Source organism: Adiantum capillus-veneris, chromosome 14 (genome assembly GCF_014529385.1).
Source record: "Adiantum capillus-veneris isolate H3 chromosome 14, ASM1452938v2, whole genome shotgun sequence".
Classification (NCBI taxonomy): domain Eukaryota; kingdom Viridiplantae; phylum Streptophyta; class Polypodiopsida; order Polypodiales; family Pteridaceae; genus Adiantum; species Adiantum capillus-veneris.
Window position 1 is genome coordinate 112,568,244 of NC_140944.1, and position 19,682 is coordinate 112,587,925.

General features: G+C 45.3%; 1 protein-coding gene across 1 annotated transcript in view; it reads right to left on the bottom strand.

Moving 5' to 3' along the window:
* Nucleotides 1–19,682, bottom strand: part of LOC147442956 (general transcription and DNA repair factor IIH helicase/translocase subunit XPB1-like) — a 134,810-nt gene that overhangs the window by 8,243 nt on the left and 106,885 nt on the right. Inside the window, exons 6-18 of the mRNA XM_086528927.1 lie at nt 15,085–15,144; nt 14,856–14,996; nt 14,670–14,750; nt 14,497–14,584; nt 14,066–14,403; nt 13,897–13,972; nt 13,627–13,820; nt 13,371–13,534; nt 13,219–13,291; nt 13,015–13,128; nt 12,818–12,898; nt 12,657–12,716; nt 12,344–12,570 (exon numbers count right to left, since the gene is read on the bottom strand). Of these exons, the coding sequence (XP_086385053.1) occupies nt 12,344–12,570; nt 12,657–12,716; nt 12,818–12,898; nt 13,015–13,128; nt 13,219–13,291; nt 13,371–13,534; nt 13,627–13,820; nt 13,897–13,972; nt 14,066–14,403; nt 14,497–14,584; nt 14,670–14,750; nt 14,856–14,996; nt 15,085–15,144 (1,697 nt within the window). The remainder of the gene's footprint in view (nt 1–12,343; nt 12,571–12,656; nt 12,717–12,817; nt 12,899–13,014; nt 13,129–13,218; nt 13,292–13,370; nt 13,535–13,626; nt 13,821–13,896; nt 13,973–14,065; nt 14,404–14,496; nt 14,585–14,669; nt 14,751–14,855; nt 14,997–15,084; nt 15,145–19,682) is intronic.

Genomic DNA, 19,682 nt, shown 5'->3' on the forward strand with positions numbered 1-19,682 from the left:
ATACAAGACTTCACATTTAGCTTGGATTTTGTGGTGGTCAGTCTTCCTCAGGTGGAGGGAGGATTTCCTTTGTTGATTGGTCGACCATGGTTGAGGCATACTAAGGCACTTCATGATTGGGGCAACGACGCAATGTGGATACATACTCCTGGCTCCCCCATGCAACCAATTCGGCTCGAAGGAGGTATGGATCCAGTGGTTCATCATAGCTCATTCTCAGTACAGTCCAACCCTGACCCTGAGTAGCCCATCCCACCTGACGAGTATGACGACGAACTGCTGCAGTGGTTGGAAGCTACCGCCTCGATGCCATGCTATATGGTATCTATTCAAAACTCACATGTGCCGGTAACACTCTCTCTTCCAACTCCTCAGGCGGACACAGATGTCACAAGTCCTACACTAGACAGTAGGCCTACAGTAGACAGTGGACCAGTCCAAGCAGTAAGTGGGTCAGCCCCAAATTCTCAAGATTCAGATGATCCTCCTATGGAAGCCCTCGGCCTCGGGGAACCTATCACACATCACCGAAGGGGGGAAAAATATCCTCTGGATGAACTCGCCAATGATTCCCCCCTTCCTCTAACATCTCCCAGATCGGATGCCCCGCCCACTCTAAAGCACCCGGTTATGTTGGTGTCTGAAGAATTACCCTTCGATGAGCTTCTGCCTGGATGGTTACAAGAAGAGTATGCGGAGTTTCCAATTGATCAAACGCCAGCATATGATGTCTCGAAGCTCCAAGAGGCAGCTCATGTTTCAACTTCTGAAGTACCCTCCACAGTTACACCTCCTGACCCTGTCAAAAAAGTCAACCTGGGCGACCCTGACAACCCTCAACACGTCCTCTTAGCAGCTTGGTTATGGGAGCATCCCGCATTACTCGATTAGGTAGTCTCTTTCATACACTCTTTTAAATATGTTTTTGCTTGGTCCTACAAGGATTTGGGGGGGATCCCACCAGAATTGGGTGTCCACACTATACCTCTGGTTGAAGGGGCTAAGCCTGTAAGAGGCCGAGCTTACAAGCTCAACCCGAAGTACGCTGGGGCAGTCAAGTCAGAGTTGGAAAAAATGCAAGAGGAAGGGATCATTCTACCTATGGAGCACTCTGAGTGGTTATCACCCATGGTGATAGCGCCTAAGAAGCAATCCAACAAAATCCGTGTGTGTGTAGATTACCGTGCTTTGAATAAGGTAACTATCCCAGATGGTTTCCCAACACCTTTCACTGAGCGTGTGCTCGAAGATGTAGCAGGGCATATATTGTACAGTTTCATGGATGGGTTTAGTGGATACAATCAGTTGGGCATCCATCCAGGTGATCAACTGAAAACGGCTTTTTTTGTGACTCCCTCGGGTATTTTTATCTACACTAGAATGTCTTTTGGGTTGAAAAACGCTCCACCTTCTTTCAACCGAGCGGTGTATCTCATATTTTGTCCTTTGCTACGGATCATCTTCGCATCTTCATGGACGATTTTTTGACCTTCTCAGGTGCTCAATGTTCAACCCCAATGGAAAATTTAGAGGAACACCTCGCTCAGCTCTCTGTTGTCTTCCTCAGGTGCAGAGAGGCGTGCCTAAAGCTGAATCCTAACAAATGTCATTTTTTGGTCACTGAGGGCACACTGCTAGGCCATGTGGTGTCTGCTAAAGGTTTAGCACCTGACCCAGAGAAGATTGTGGCAATCTTGAAGTTACCACCTCCCATCAATCCAAAAGGGGTGCAGAGCTTTGTTGGTCACACAGGCTATCATCGTAGGTTTATACGCATGTATGCGCAAGTGGCTCAGCCCCTAACACGCCTAACCAGTGCTACTGTGCCATTCCAATGGTCGAATGCAGAGGCTAAAGCTTTTGCATATCTCAAAAAATGCCTCACTGAAGCGCTTATCCTAGTAGCTCCCGATTGGTCTCTCCCTTTTCATGTACATACTGATGCCAGTCAATTGGCTATGGGTGCTGTGCTGACTTAGCCTAGTAAGGAGTACAACCTAGATCGCCCTGTTCACTATGCAAGTCGCCTACTCACCAAGGCAGAACGCAACTATAGCACCACAGAAAGGGAAGGCTTAGCTATTGTGTATGCTCTACAAAAATTTCGGCATTATTTATTAGGGGTCCACTTCACAGTTATTACTGATCACCATGCCCTGCGCTATCTACTCAACAAGCCGCAAGTTGCAGGTCGAGTATGGCGATGGCTACTCCTATTTCAAGAATTTGATTTTGAAGTGGTACTCAGGCCCGGCAAACATCATGCCGACCACCTCTCTCGCACTCACATGGGTGAAGAAGCAACAGGGATTGCAGACGACTTTCCAGATAGCAACCTCTTTAAGGTGGATACCACTCCGGAATGGTACGGCGATGTTTTGCATCTACTTTCTACTGGCGTGTACCCAGAGAACGCTTCTCCACTGCAGAAACGACGACTATTGTTGAAACAAGGCCATTCACACTAATTGGGGACCAGCTATACAAGTCAGGACACGGTGTTCTAAGGCGGTGTGTCTCCCCTCATGAAGTGGAGTTTATTTTGGAGGAGGCCCATAGTGGTCCCACTGGTGGCCATTACCCTGGTCATATTACTGCTCAGAAGATTCTCGAGTGTGGCTTATGGTGGCCCTATATTTTTCGAGATGCAATTGTCTATGTCAAAATATGTGATGTATGTCAGTGCTGTGGCCCAAAACCAAGCAAGCAGTCAAACCGTCCCTTGGAGGTCTCTATGGCATGGCAGCCCTTTGAGAGATGGGGCATTGATTTTGCGGGTCCAATTACTCCCTCCGCCCAACCAGGCAATCGAAAGTATCTACTAGTGGCTACAGATTATGCAACAAAGTGGGCAGAGGTACTGGCAACAACGGATTGCACTGGCACTACTGTAGCCAAGTTTCTCTACGAAAATATTTTGTGCAAGTTTGGGTGTCCCTTGAAATCACCAGTGATAGGGGTAGTCACTTTGTGAATGGAACAATTTCAATCTTGCTGACCAACTACAAGATTTTTCACCAGAGCAAATGGGCAGGCGGAGAGCACTATTAAGGTTCTAATAGCACTTCTGCGGAAAGCATGTCATCTGCATCATGCAACTTGGGGTCAAGCTATCCACGGCACCCTTTGGGCATACCGCACTTCTTTCAAAGCCACAACCAATCACACCCCATTTCAATTCGCCTTCGGTTTGGAAGCGATAGCACCCTTCGAGTTCAATTCAGGATCTCCGCGATTGGGTAGTCTGCGTGCCAATGGAGATTTGGGGTCGGCATCTGTCTCTCGTCTTTACCTTCTGGAGGAAAGCCGAAGTTTGGCTTCCCGGGCTCTGGAAGCAGAGCAGCTTCGTCGCAAAGCATGGCATGATCGCCATCTCCGAAAACCGCAAATAATGCAAGGAGCACTGGTGCTACTTTATCAAGCTAAGTATCTGAAAAAGGCTAAAAAACTGGTTCCAGCCTGGCAAGGGCCATTCAGGGTGCAGGAAATTTTGCCACAAGGAGCAATCCAGTTAGTAACTTTGGATGGTGTTCGATTGCCTCTCGTAAATGGCTCCAGAATCAAGTGCTATTACTCTGAGTAAGCAATCTGCAACGATTTCGCCATCTATAGGTTCAAATATCCCATCTCTCTCCTCCCAACTACCTTTCCACCAGAACGGGAGTTCTATTATGTCTCAATTTCTGCTAGGTTTGTAGAAGTTTCCATCTTTCAGTCTAAGTATCATTTCCCACTCAGTCTCGGTAATTGGGTATTGTCTTCAACTTCCTACAATCCAATCACTCTTTCTCTAATTTTTCTATTATCAATGTTATTTGGCATTAGCACTAAGGTATTTCCAGTTAAGCTCCTAGTCTCTTTTGTGATATTTTCTTTAAGGTTACTAGCTTCTCTCAATGTCTGCCACATATAAGTAGCTTGTCAGTAAAGATTTGGTAAGTAAGTTCTTAGCCTTGCTTGGCCTCCCTAGAACATGGCTGGGCATTGTTCCCATTGTGGTCACAATGGGCAAAGGTTTTCAAGGACATGCTTGGGCAATCAAGCAGCGGTAAACTCTTTGTTGTATGCCTCTCTGCAAAGTGTGCAAAGTGAAGTATGGTATCCTCACCGGAGGGGCACAGCCTCATAATTTCGTCTTCAGCATTGCCTGCCAATCATCCCATTTCTCCAATTAGTCTCCCTCCCCTATCTGTGAAATTCGCCCTCCTTTGCTCTCTCCAAATTCGCCACCCTTCCCTCCCAAATTCGCCCATGCTGAATTAGTCCTTCCAAAAATTCGCCCTGCTTTCTCCTACCAATTGGAACCCTCCCCTAGTTCCCAATTGTCCCTCTCTTCCCTCCCAATTCGCCCCTGCACCATTTCGCCCCCTATGCCCTCCCAATTCGTCCCTCACCCAATTCGACCCCCTCCCTTCCCAAATTCGCCCTCTGCCCAATTCGACCCCCTCCCTTCCTAAATTTGAACTTTGCCTTCCCCAATTCGTCCCTCTCTTCCCTCCCAATTCGCCCCTCACCATTTCGCCCCCTATGCCCTCCCAATTCGTCCCTCACCCAATTCGCCCCTTCTCTTGCCCAATTCGACCCCCTCCCTTCCCAAATTCGCCCTCTGCCCAATTCGACCCCCTCCCTTCCTAAATTCGAACTCTGCCTTCCAATTCGTCCCTCCCCTCCTTATTCGTCCCCCTCCATATTATTCCCTCCCCTTCCCTTTCTCCAATTCGCCCTTCTCTGCCCTATCAAAATTCGCCCCCTTTCTTTTGGCCAAATTAGTCCCTGCTACCTTTTTCGCCCCTGCCAAAATTCGCCAGTGCAGCCGGACTTTAGCACTGCCCAAATTACACCCTCTACCAATTAGTCACACTTCCCCCCAATTCGTAACCTAGCTTTTTTCAAACTTGTCACTTAGCCCTGCACTCTCATATTTCACCCTTCCCCCAAATTGGCAATCCTCTCATATCCACCCAATTAGGCGTGCTTTACAATTTCGCTCACTATCACTCACCGTTCCTAGTTCGGAAACTTCCAAATTCGTCCGACTGCTCGACCCAGGTCGCTGGGCCATCTCTAGTCCAGTTTTCGGTTATTCCGAACCAACTCGACTGACAGTGTCTGAAGTTCTTCTACTCTCTATTGGGTCTTTCTGCACGAGGTGTGCACATCAGTAGTTCAAGAAGAAACTGCACTTATCATGGCATGTACTAGCAAACCCTCAAGAAAAGCAATCAAGAAGCCACCACCTCCGCAGGAGAGTTCTCCTGAAGAGGAGGAGGATTCGAGAACTAACAGCCAAGATGTGGATGATGTGGATGACTTCACCTCAAGTGATGCAAGCGATGAAAGTTATAAGGCATCCCCAACTTCGGACTCAGAGTCAGAAGTTCCCGAATCCTCCTCCTCTTCAGGAGGAGGAGGATTCGGGAACTAACAGCCAAGATGTGGATGATGTGGATGACTTCACCTCAAGTGATGCAAGCGATGAAAGACTTCGGACTCAGAGTCAGAAGCTGTCTCTGAGTCGGATGCATCAAAAGAAACAAACTTAAAAACAGCAGGTAAAAAGACACGCAATCAGGCAGTCATCCTGCAGGAAATTGCTCGGCCGGTTGCATCTAAAAGTCGCACACCATTCTCCTTGGCTGTTTATCTACAGCCACCTCGGCCGTCTCTCAGCCAAATACTCTCCAAGGACCAGCTACAAACTATGGGTCTCACAGCATTGGCCGAAGATCTCCTAAGCACTGTTCCTATAGAGATGATTCATGATTTTTTGAAGAACTTTCCCAAGGTCAGAGGTCATAAACTCACAACTACAAGGCTGGGCCATGCTATGGGTATGAAAACCTTCCCAATTGTGAAGCCTGTCACTAGAACCTTCTCTCAGATTTCTAAGGAGGCCACAATTCAGTCATGCGAGGAAATGCTCAATACAAATCATCCGAACTATGAAAGAAATAAACAGATCTTGGCAATCTTTAGGTACTACTTTCTTGCTAGAGATGCCAAAGAAAATAAAGGGAAATGTGAACTGCCCACTATAGTATCTCACTGGGACGGTCTTTACTGTTTGCTACATGCCCAACCCTGTGGATTTCACCAAATCCTTTTCTCATCTTTACAGTCTCAGGCAAAAAGATTTCGGACCCAGGTGAGATCTGTACAGCTCAGCTTCAAATGCTTTGCAGCCCCTCTCTTGGCATGGGTTGTCAGTACTCATGTTACACCAGACGAAGTAGATGATGATATGCAATGTGTGCAAGGGAAAAGGAAATCACTAAACATTCATGCGGATCCTGCAATCCACAAGAAAAAGAAGATAAAAGCAAAGGTGGCCAAAGATGCAGCAGAATCTCTAATCTCCTTGCCAATATCGGAGAGCCAACAGACTAAAGTCACACATCTTCCGCGGCGGTCTCTGTCTACCACCCCTCTCTCGCCACCAGTGTCGACTCCTGAATTTCACGACAAATCGGCAGCTTCTCCCTCGGAGATTCCTCTACCTTCTTCCCCTGTCTTCACCCATACGCATCTGACTCCACCGGCAACTACCATCTCAGATCCTGTCTCAGGTCCTACTCGACCAGTAGTGCCTCCTCATAATGACCCACTTGTGCCACTTGGAAACATCATCAGGGGTGGCCGAGTCTACTTCTCTGGTACATCTTTCGGAGAAAGTATTACAAGACTCCAGGAATGCCATCGCTACCATAGAGCTTGGAGCGCAACAGTTAGCTGCTACGCACCAGCGCCACTTTGCTATATATGCAGCTATGGCGGGATCTCTGAAGGTGGCCGAAAGTGCCATCTCGGATCGGGATGCTACGATATTCGCGCTACAGCAAGCTTTGAAGATAAAGTCGGACATAGGCTAAAGCTGAGGCTAAGGGCTAAGGGCTAAGGGCTAAGGCTAAGGCTAAGGCTAAGGCTAAGGCTAAGGCTAAGGCTGGATCCGGACCACCATTGCAGACTGCAGGTCCCTCTCAGCACTTCACGGGACTATACACACAGCCTCAACCTCCAGTTCAGTACTACAGTCCACAGTACCCTATCGGATTTCAGTCCTCATCGTCCCACATGCATAGCGCTCCTTGCTGCGAGACGGTGTTGCTGGGGCTCACCGCCATGGCTGTGTCACTCGCCGTCCTCAGTTCACTTCCGGACAGGTGTTACCCTCTGCCGTGTAGCAGCTGGCGGCTCCTTTCACAGGGGGCCAAGTTATGGATAGAGCCCAACAGCCTCTACCAGCTCAGCAGTCCCTACAACGAAGTTCCATCATTGATTTGATGGCTCCACCTCCGGACACCGATCCTTCGAGTGCAGCTATAGCGACTACTCTTTCTCTGGGACGAGGAGTGACGGTCTTTTCACCATGTCAGTACAATAGTCATTATTATTACAGTTCAGCCTTTTAGCAGTTTCAGCGGTTCTCTCACTGGGACGGTGAGTGGTTTCGTGGCGGCCAACCTGTAGCAGGGCTACAGTGTCACTTTCACTTTCACAGGACATACAGTTGGTACAGTTGGTCAGGTCTGGTCACACTGGACAGACTCTCTCGGCTAGGCAATGACACGTGGCAGGATTTTGACAGTGGCCTAGTGGACATCGTGGCCAGGTCACCACCACTCAGTTTTGGGATAGACTTAAGAGGGCTGACATTTATGAGCCGTTGGTGGCTCTCTATGGTTGGGTATATGAGTAGTCGTTTGGGTCATTGTTGGGGATTATCTTTATGTAGTCGTTAGAGTGAGTCTGTAGATAGAGCACGTCTTCACCATCCCCGCACATCTGAGCCTCGACACCCCCACTGTACTTGAGAGTCCTGGGCTGGAGCAGAGTGTGCTGCCACGCCAGAGTCTGTATCAGTTCTTTGAGATAGTCGAGTCAGTTGTTGTGGTCTACTGTTGCTATTGCTCTTTTGTGTCTGTGAGAGTTGTTGTCTATTGTTTCCTGTTTTCAACTTGTTTTGAGTGACATTGTCACGCACATTGCACTGAGGAGCACCCACTGTAGAGAGCACGACACACTATCTACGCTACAAAGTCACGAAGTACAAGTGATTACCCAAGGATGGAGTTTGCATAGGTCCACAAACATCACTATGCACAAGTTGCAATATGCATGTTGCTATTACTGAGCCATCCTTTGGAAACTTTGAAGGTTGCATCTTACCCGAAATACAACCTTCACAAACATGCTTAGAAGATGCTTCAAGAGATGACAAGGAAGCAACCATATCAGATTTTTGCAAACGTAGCAAACTGGCAAAATCCAGATGTCCAATACGTGTATGCCAAAGTTTGGCATCTGAAACAACCTTTGAATCCACAATTGCATTTGTAAAATTCTACCCACGCTTGCCATTTAAAGTGAGCTTAAATAGCCAACTGAGACCATGAACTCTATATCTATCATCCACAAATTTGACAACAAGGCAAGACAAGTGCAAATATAGACAAAGGGTTCTTTTTTATCTCTCGTGCATAAAGTGCATCAACACGTGTGAAAGAATTGCCATTCGCAACAATTAGCACAATCTTTCCAGCTCCCTTGACCGGATAAGGGGTATTGTTGGTACAAGCTCGAGGATACAAGTGACCGTATTCCCGTGAGGGACAGCCTCAAGAGAGCCTGTCCTTCAAGAGAGGCGAACAAGTCACGATGCGAAGTAATGTGCTTTGTAGCACCACTATCAAAGTACCAAACATGCGACTCTGTACCAACTGACATACAGGTATCATGGACAGAAGGATCATTACACTCTGCACTAAATGCTGACTATGTATCTACATCAACATCAAAATCTCCATTTTCAGAAGATTTTACAATAGCTACACTGGTAATAGATCTAGCCTCTTTCTTCTTGGCCTCATTTTCCTTCAACTTAAGACATTGCTTTATTAAGTGATCATTAGCCTTGCAATAATGGAAACGCATCTTACCAAAATTTCCAGATGAATTGTTGCCGGTAGAAGCACTAGATATACGTGATCTGCTACTCACTAAAGAACCATGAGAAGTGGCTGCATTGTTATTATCACCTTTTCTTTGAGCAACAACAAAAGCTTGTTTAACTGTACGTTGTTTAGCCCTATTCTTTCTTGAAAGTGACTCTTGCAGCAACAATGTGCATAATGCATCAAACTTGACAGCTTGAGGATTTCCTTGGATCATAAGTGTCGAGGTACTAGCAAACATATGGTAAGAACAGTTTGCACAAGTGAACTATCAGAAATAACTTCACCTGTAGAAATGAGTTGCTCATTGATATCCTTGATATTAACAAGAAAAGTATCAATGTCATTTTTCTTTTCCATAATCTTCGACTCCAACTCTTTATGCAACAATGCAATATTTGTTTTTTGTTTTGTTTTCGGAGTCGGGTAGGGCACGCCTGGCCGCTCCCCTCATACACCAAAAAAGTATACAAGAAGAACAACAAGGACTATGCACCCAGAAACCGAAGGCATACGCTTTTGTCACTAGTTTCCTCTGGATTACGAGAGTTAACAATTATCTACACTCTTAGGCCCATGACTAATCCCTTGAGATACCCACTAGCCACTTGGATTTGGGCGTGACAGCGACCAGGTACCTCTGTTCAGAGGCCCAGGTACTGCGGGACTTGCTTCGGTCTTCCCTTTGGAGTTGCCTCCTCTAGGTAACTTATCACTCACGTCACTAAACTGCCTTTGAAACCCGACAGTTTTCCCCTAGGAAATGCCATACCCGCTTGGAAGGGCGTCGGCTCACAGGTGGCGTCCGTTGAGGTTGGTGATGTCTCCCTTTTGCACCTCCCAACCCCTTTAAGGTGAAGTTAAACCCCCCCCCCCCCAAAAGGGAATGGCACTTGGGCGCTCTTGTAGCTCATCTGGCTTCGCTTGGGGAGAATTACGTCATTTCCCTCAGCAGGGATCGGATTCAAAATAACAGCATAGGAAGGGGAGCATTATCTCCCCATCCGCCTATGCAGAGCACCCAAGTAATGCAATTTAGTCTCACTGCGACTTGCATAAAGACTAGCCAAAGTATCCCAAGCCTGCTTTGCTGATTTTGTTGAGCGAATGTGAGGAGTAATAATGGAATCAATGCATGAGCGTGTGCATCTTTTACATCCCAACAAGATTACTTAGCCATAGGGAAAACAACTCTAGCAGCAAACCTGCTAGAACCTGCAACATCCTCAACAAAGCACGTATCCATAGAAGGCGGATGTTCATTAATGCCTTGCACAACATTCAAAACGACCTTTGAGACAAGCAAACGCGTCATCATGTAAGCCCACATTGGATAGTTATTCCCATCCAATTTATCCTCAGTAGCAAACATCTGAAAACATCTGTGTTTTATCAACCATGGCAAGTGTGACTGTGATTGATGTGAAAATTGCTCCAAAAGAGGAAAAACGAAGTAGGACTAACACGTGCTATGTAGCACAACCTGAAGAGGACTATAAGGGACCTATTCTGCAAAAAATAGCACTGACAAAATTTCTGCAAAAAAGGACGAAATTTCCCGAGCAATAGTGCTTGTAGTGGAAACATAGTTGACACGTACGGTCACGTACGACGGGTACACGTACGAAGACATACGGTACTAATCGAACTAAAAAAAATTAGACGTACGGTGACGTAACGTACGATGCAAAAAAAAATCATGCGTCTTACACATGATAGATCATATGAGTCATGACATCGACCTTAGTACTTAGTACCAAGGCTAGAAACAAACATTTTTCCTAACCGATCAAAATAAGGGAAAACTTGAGTTTTCAGGTCAAAATTTGAAGCTTTTGCCGGTAATTACACTAAAACTTGTGTAAATTTGCCGGTTTTCTTAGAGGCAAGCTCAAAATCTAACCGGGATTTTATAATTTCAACCGGTTAAAATACACTAGACCCCGGCTTTTTTCTAACACTGCTTAGTACTAAATACTTGTAACTTAAGTCTTACAAGTTAGAACATGAAAGATCTGTCCATGGACATTGGAAACGGCAATGTCCGAAGAAAGAAGAATCGTGATCTCCCAAGTGGGTGGCGGCCATAGTAGATTCGCTACCCAAGCCTCGTCGCACATAGGTCATGGTGGTTTGAGCCAATGCAGCCATTGGGCTCTTGTTCAAATGCAGTCGAGATGCAAAACATTCCCACACCAAAAATCGCCCCCAAAAAAAAAAACGGACGACTCATGTACGGAACGTACGAGTCGTACGGTACGGTACGGAACGTACGGAACGTCCCGTACGTCGAACGTGGACAACCCTGAGTGGAAACAAAGGCCAAAATGAGCCTAAATCAAAAATATGAGCACACTGAGCTCTACGAGCAATCCCAAAGTATTACTCGATCTGTTGACGCTCACCAAAGCTCGCCCAATTCGGAGAAAGGGGGATGTTAGCGACACGTGCAACTATTGCTCGGGAGGACACAACCTGCTTTGATACCAATTGATGGAATTAGGGCTGCAAGAGTGGATTCACAGCTTGGAGAAAATGAAGAAGCTCAAAGCACACAACAGAGAGTAAATTGCCTAGTGAGAAAATAGGAAGATAAGTTAGCCCTAAAGTGATGGGCGTATATACAATGCACGGGGGAAAAAACCTCCTAGTGAGGGAAAAAGTGTCTAGACGGTCCTAAGTGTGTTCACACCAATCACTAGCACATAGATGGTAGCAGCAAGAAAGCCATGCAACTTCAAACCAAGCTGACATCTGTCCATACCAACATCTAGAGTCTCCCACCATGGCTGGCTGTGAAGATGACTCGAGGGCCAATATAGCATAATGATGACCTGGAAGCTCCCGTAAGCTATGTATGTAAGATACTTATCTATTAAGTACCACAACAATAGTGTGTGTAGCTCCCAAATCCGCTCCAACGACCTCTTATGGCACTGCAGTCTTTCATTAGATCTTCTTGGAAATCTTAGTGGCTAGTGGTATGTCCATAGCTCTCCGTTCATCATACATCCACTGTGACTTACTGAGATGGTCTAGAATTTGCACCCCATCTTTGGAGAGTCAGCAACGAGAACAATATCATCCGCATAAAGCAGAAAGGGTATCCAAGTGCTTGATAATTGGGCACCTCCAGTCTTATACCTCATCAATATACACACTGAAATGAGTAAGAGAGAGTGTATATGCGTGCTTCACTCAACCGGGAAGTGAACCCTCAAAGGTCCTCTCATGTACAAACTCCACATGTCATAGTCTCCTACCTGCCAAGATACCCCATGTAATCTCACTCGGAACACCCAAATCTTACCATCTACACAGCGCCCATGTCCTCAACCCTCCTCAATGACAGCTCAAATTGTAAATATATGATAAAGAGAGAAATTACATACCTATACTCCATATACACCATTCCATGGGCCCCAGACATGGCGCTCATGGACCCAATTGTGCGCCGAGCTTTCAGTTGAGTAATGTCATCAACGTCCTCCTCTAACTGCTCTATTCCTCCAGCTTCATCCCCAGCATTCAAAACCTTCGTAAGTAAATCTAATTGATCATTTTTATTGAAGTAGCTGAGCTCCGGACCTGTATCAGCTGGGGGGATGCTTGTCAAAACCTGCTAATGAAAACTGCCCACCATTTTAACCTTTTGCAATAGGATCATAAGTGTATCCTTTTGCAACCAGCATTATGAGCAATTACCTTAAAACTATAACCCTGATCAATCAAAAATTGTTGCCTCTTTGTAGAGAAATACATTTCCTGCAGAGGTGACAATCAAAACCACAGTTACGTACTTCTACGCCGAATTGCTGAACACAAGAAGCTATAACTTGAATGTGAATAATTTCACAAAAACTTGCTTGTGTGTCTGTTGACACCAGTGAGTAGAAAAATGCATTGAATTCCTCTGCCCCTCCTGGTCCTCTATCTTTCGGCTTACCCTAAAGTGTTTAACCGGGTAAAAACTCAGAAATTTAAACAAGTTTAAACCAAACTTTAACTTAGAAGATTTAAACCAATTTTTGATGCTTTCTTCTAAACAAGCATGTAATAGCACCTTGGCACGCAAAATGCGTCCTAAACGCTGTGCCTCTTGCCGTCGTGAACCAGCATGTGACGAAATCTGAATGATCACATTTGCTTCAGGGATATCAATAGAGTTGTCCCCCACCTAACAAGGAAATATGTGTACTTGCAACATAAGATAGCAATAGAAATATTGCAAGGTCAAGTTGCAAGGAAAGTAAGAAACATTCTATACCTTAGACAGAAATACTGTGTTAACCTGAGGATTATGCTTGAAAGCATTTAGTATATGTGTGCGCTCTTGATGACTGCAAAAGATAGGTACACGTCATTCACCCAATGTAAAAATTCTTGTCAACTCCAGTAATTAAGTGATAAAAAAAAAACCTTGTGGCACCATAGATGCATGGCTTTCTCAGCTTTGTAGCATACTCCCGCAAGGCAAACAGGTTATCAGAGAACACAATGATTTTGTCTCCTCTCTGTTGCTCATGGAAACGCAATAAAAACTCACAAGCTCTAAATTTATTGGGATTCATCACATAAAGTCCCTGTAATGTCAAAATGCATGGAGTATATCCATAAGGAATTATTTCAATAGCAAAAACAGAGCCAACTTTATTCCTGGAATAAGAATTTGCACCTGACGCCTCCTTGCATTGTCCTTCTTTACATACTCCGCAAAAAATTCTTTCGTCATTGGGCACCAGACTTCTGCACACTGAACGTTCGCAATAAATCCTTGCTTGACCAAATCCAGCCAGTTCGCCTCGTACAGCTTTGGTCCAATCAAGAAATTCAAATCAGTGATGCGCTCATCCTCTCTCACAAGAGTAGCTGCAACCCAAAACACGTTAGTAACAATTTCATGAACTGCCGTTTTAAGAAGGGCCAATTTAGTAGAAAGTTATACCAGTCAAGCCAAGTTTGCAATGAGATTTTGTTATGCTTATAACTTTACGAAACATATGTGCAGGAACCACGTGTACCTACCATCAGATCAGTAAACGAGAGGTAAATTAAAATCCACCAAAGAGCCAAAAAAGCAGATCAGTTCAAGCAGCTTGATCCTTTGAGCTGACCTCATCCATCAGGAGCAAGCCCCACTCTCGGTTTCGGATCTCCTCAATGATTTTCTCAGATTCTTCAGACCTTTTACCTCCAAAGGCAACCATATTGTAGGTTGCCACCACAACACCTGCATTACCTCGAAATCTCTCCTTGCTGTCAGATGTAAATCGGCAGATTTGATCATCTCGCACAGTTGACCAGAGCTTGAACTGAAAAGCCCATTGATCTACAGAGACTGCATTTGTTGCAAGGCAGAGAACACTTTTCCTGATCCTGCATGCTGCAGAAACACCTACAAGTGACTTTCCTGCTCCACATGGTAGAACGATAATACCAGATCTTGCACGACCTACAATGAAGATAGAGTCCACTAATTCTCTCAGTGCTCGCTCAATCGGATAGGCAAAGCAATGCTTGTTTCAGAAAACTAAGAGCCTCATACCGTTTCCAAACATTTTGCTCAAGCTTTTCTCTTGATAAGGCCGTGGCTGGGCCTGTGGTTTCAGTTCAATGTTCAAATCTGGATTCACCTGATTCAGAAGTCATAATGACAATAAAATCTCAAAGGTCATTAAAGCAACTACCAAAGATCCTCTTGGGTTGTTTGCAATTCACCGTGTCATTTCTAAAATCATACTCCTCAAGCATTGGATAATTTAGTGCACTCGGCAGGCATCGCTGCTTTACATGCTCCACCTGACAGCATACAAATCACATATTGGCCTAAACCATTGATGGACCTCAATGTTTGACATTCTTGAGTTTGATGCAAACGACAGTTTTGATGGCCAAAGCCCAAACCTGTGCAGGATCAATCTCGAAAGAATGCACCTCCTTCTCTTCCGTTACAGCTGCAAGATCATCCTCTGCAAGAAACTCCTGATGAGCTTCACCCCCTTCGGATGGACCTTTGCTCACACTGAAGTTAAGACCCATATCAGCCTGAAGAGCAAGTTGGAAAAAACCTTTAATATAAAATGGGTCCCTCAAAAAAATCAAATCTACGCTTGGATTTAAGAAAGGAGAGCACCTGGTTTAAAGTAATTCGTGCACGAGCCACAACATCATCTCGCAGTAGAGATTGCAAAACCTAAGACATTCTCGCATATCAAGGGAAAACTACATCAGCTTTTCATGCAATGGAAAAAACGTAATGAAGCGCTTATGCAACCGCCGACCGATCAAAATCAAAAGGCTTTGAGAAAAATTCTGACAATATGGGTTCTTTACTGGCAGCTGAGGCTGAACAAAACCCTTGGATGAGCTGGACCCTGAAGAGAAAGCTTTCCTTTCTTTTCTATAGAGCACCCCTTGCTTCCTTCTATGAATTCGTGCCTTGGCTTGTATTTCTCCCTCCCCACTCAAATCCCTACAATAAGGTAGAAGCCAACTCTTTTTGAAGAACTCATGCAGAAGAAGATGATGAAAGCTAGAAGAAGGCAAAGGCCCCCTCCTCAGTGCCCGCGTACCCCTTTCTCTCATGTGTTCTACATGTAAGCCCTCCTAATGATGCCCCATTCGCACACAAGGGCGGCCCCCCATTCTCGTTAATATAGATAGCCCCCATTGACACATATGGACAGGCCACTGTCCTTCCGCCTCATGAGTATGCCAGTCGCATTTCATCTTCTTCGATGAATGTGACATCACCACCAGATACCATAAAACCAGGATTATTGGCTACTTTAGAATTGACATTAAAAAAGTAATCCCTTGAAAGCTTATGTGGAAGGTTCTAGCATAAAATGTGGAACTTGTTTCTTAATGGTGCTTACTCTCTCCCATTTTCAAACCCTTTCCAGCACAATCTTTCTACCCTTTGTAGAATGTGTTAAGAGTTGTGGCATCTCTCTAGATTCGCCCAATCCCAGTCTCCAAGGACAGGTGATAGGGAGTGAGGGCTGTATTGTAGCCATGCACGGCCAAAGTGATGTAGTTTTCTCGTGTTGGGATTTTCCAGCCATGTGTAGCTTTCGGTTTTTGGCTATTTCCATGGCCATGTAGCTTCCTACTAGCAAGGGGTATTTTAAATTTTTCCCTAGCCCTTCCAGATTTTTTCCCGAGCCCTAGGGGCCTCTACTGTCCCAGATCCCCTATTTCTTCATATATATCCCTATTAGCCTATTCACAAGGTTCACTAAGTCGTGGGGTTTGAGGAGTGGGTCAGGCAACCTGGTTATGACCCCTACATAGGGAGCAGAGGGGGTCCCACTCTTGGACATAGCAGTTCAACCCAACAAGCGGCCCTCATGGGGCAGCCCTTAGGGTGCAGATCGGCCAAGGTTGGCAGCAGGCCAAAGGCTCTCGCGTTTTTGTTCAACATCATTGATGTTTCCAAATCTGTGTAACAGGAAGGCACCACGTGCCAACTGAAAAGAACAAAGTGGAACCGACTTTTAGCACTCTAAAATAACTGAACTACAAGAAATCCACATGAGAGACACGGAGTGGCAGAGTTCCACACCCAGACGGCACTTGCCCCAATCCCTAGGATCCCTTTCACTATTTCTTTATATTGCTTCAAAAAGGTACAAGCTCTGAGAACTCTGCTTTGCTTCTCCACGTGGTAGAATGCTAGAGAGAGAGCCCACATAGCATATTTGAAGGCCCTTGGCCTATCCAAAAGCATCTCACATGAAAAGCAACAGTTCTAAAAGAATCTCGTCCAAAAGCAAGTGCCCATGAGGCTAGCAAGGATTTCCTCAATTAATGGAAATCCATATAGCATAACGTCAGCATGAATCTCTGTGTTTTTACAGTTGGGCTGCTACGTCATCATCTCCATGCAATGTGTTGAGTCTGCTTCTTTTAGGGTTAGGCCCCTTGCCTGGGATCTGCAAGTTGACAGGGTTAGGATTGTTAATCCTGACCCCTTTGGTCTTTAGTTCTGGTTTTTAGGCTCCTTGCCCATCTTCTGTAAGTTGGGATGTCTTCTTTATATATATATATATATATATATATATATATATATATATATATATATATATATATATATATATATAGAGAGAGAGAGAGAGAGAGAGAGAGAGAGAGAGAGAGAGAGAGAAATGAAATGAAATGAAGTGTTATATTAACGTCTTCAAAAGGCCAAAATGACCTATGAGACCAAAGCGTTACAATGTGGTGAATCTGATACAAAGTCAGAGTAACAAAATGAAATGAGAGAGAGAGAGAGAGAGAGAGAGAGAGAGAGAGAGAGAGAGAGGCTAGAGCTTGAAAGGGCGAGAGGATAAGGCTAGAGCTTGTAAATTGTGGCAATGGGCATGTGCACAATGCATTGTAAAGGTAAGGGGTGAGGGGGGTTGCATATTATAGGTAAGAACTAGCTTTTAAACAAACCAACATTCCGACAATATGGTTGTTTATGACTATTGACCGGAAATGGGTCCGTTGACCAGAATCTGCCAACCTTCTGGTTTGTCAGGTCTGCCGAGAACGGGCAGCCGTTCCGACACGTTCCAGCCACTCCCCCGCCCCCAAAACGACGTCTGGCGTTCCAAGCCCCTATATAGGCGTTCCCTAGTAACTCTGGTTGATTCATCACTCCTCTCCATGGTGTTGGAGAACTTGGACATGTGACAAAGCTAGGTCGAGGTAAAAGTGAAAGAATCTGCAAATCTGCCCACTACAGCCAAAATCAGCCCCGACTGAGTGAAAAACGCAGAAAAACCAGCAAACCGTCTCTTTTCGTCACGAAAATTCAGCACCAAAAACTCACACAAATCACCGATCCGATTCAAGAGCACGTCGTGGCTCTCATACCATGTCAAAGATGCAGCGGAAAAGGGTGAATCAGATGATGATCTTGTCTGCAACTGCGAGTAAAAACACCTCTCAGGACCGGGCAGCCAGTGGATCTCCAATCTATCACGATAATTCTACTCGTCGTCGAACTACCGCCCACTGAATAGGCACAAGTAGCCAAGCACGAGTGTAAGCACACGTAGAGGAGAAAGGAAGTGCTAGAGAGATCATTGGACAACGCTGAGAGATAGAGAGATCCATGGTGCCAGAAAACGCTAGAGAGGGGAAAAACACACACAGTGCTTTAGAATGAGGACACTAGAAGAAGAAAAAGAAGAAGAAGAAGAGTATTTTAACGCCGTAGGAAACTATCCCAAGAGACCTTAAAGATCTATCCGACGCCCAAAACGCTGGCTACTGCAATACTAAACATGTGCCAAAAGTACGAGGGGGGGGGGGGGGGGGGGGGGGGGGGGGGGGGGGGGGGGGGTTGTGCCTATATAGGGCAATTGGTAAATTGCCCTACCAGCCTATCAAAAAACCCTACAAACAGGAGAAATGCTAATAAATATGTAAACTCGCTGAAAGCGACCTGACACGGATATTTAGTAGCAGAACTGCAGAGAACTCGAGACTCTGACCCGGGGCAATCCTAGGAACACGGATCGCTCCGGATGCCAACCTACCAGGTGAGCAACACCGTGGGGTGCCATGCCGAGAAAAGTACGTCTACCTCAGATACGGCCGGGCACAGCCACAAAACAGCCCTCACTCCCTAATCTACTCTTGGGAGATACTGAAACACCACCGGACAGGAATCTGAACTCTTTCACCATTAGAGGCCACATTGGGCAGAGATTTTCTGTCTCGCTCTATGCCCGGCAAGATTGCCCCTTGGCACCTTACTTATTTCTGATTTTGTTGAGACCACGTCGCTCTTTCTACGAAGCAGAACTTCACGATTGCGAGGTCTTGCTATGTCATTGGATGGCTCACCAGATTTTTTGGATCGGGAGTACTTAGATGACACTTTTCTCTTTGCACGTTATGACTCACTTTGGACAATTTACGGGATGCTCTCGATACCTTTTGCTTGGCTAGCGGTGCGCTCATCAACTGGCACAAGCCTTCTGCTTTCTTGTAGGAGTTGATGGGGATGGTTGCCAAGAGAACAGATTTGCAAATACTTACGCACCTCTCAAAGTGGTCCATTTTGCATTCTTCATACACGCCACCCTAATATACATATAGCATCGTGGGCTTTCCTGGTCTTTGATCTCCTATAGCATATTTCACTATGAAGAAAACCCAAATTGGCCTAGAGATTTGCAGACAAAAATCTATGTAATAAGACAGGGATAGACTCCCACTTTGACTAAACAAAGCTTGAGTTAAGCTTATTTTACTTCAAAAACAGTTGTTGCATTGCCTCTATGCAAGGCATACTTGAAGGACTAACTATTGCAACCTGCAAAGAGGTGCTCTAGCCCTTTCAATCTGGTCTCTTTGAGTGAGATTCTCCAGCTGATCCTCGTCTTAAGAATCCATGATTCTTCTCATTCCAGCATGATACTTGCTAGTTCTAAGGTTTCTACAATCTCTCCCACCTATTAGACAGCTTGCTATCATGCAAATGCAGAGAGTGTCATCATGTGAATGACCAAATTGAACCTTAAAAATGGCTGATAAAAAAATCACAGTCAGGATGATCAAAAGTAAAAATATTGCGATGGTGCCTGACAATTCGATCATTTGTTGCTAGACAAACTCTTGTGAGCTTGAATTTGAAGTGTACACATCACTTAACTTTCTTGCTTAATTTATGATATGGTCTAAAAGCACTAAATCCCCACCACCTGCCAGTAGTCATCACCTCTCTCACCT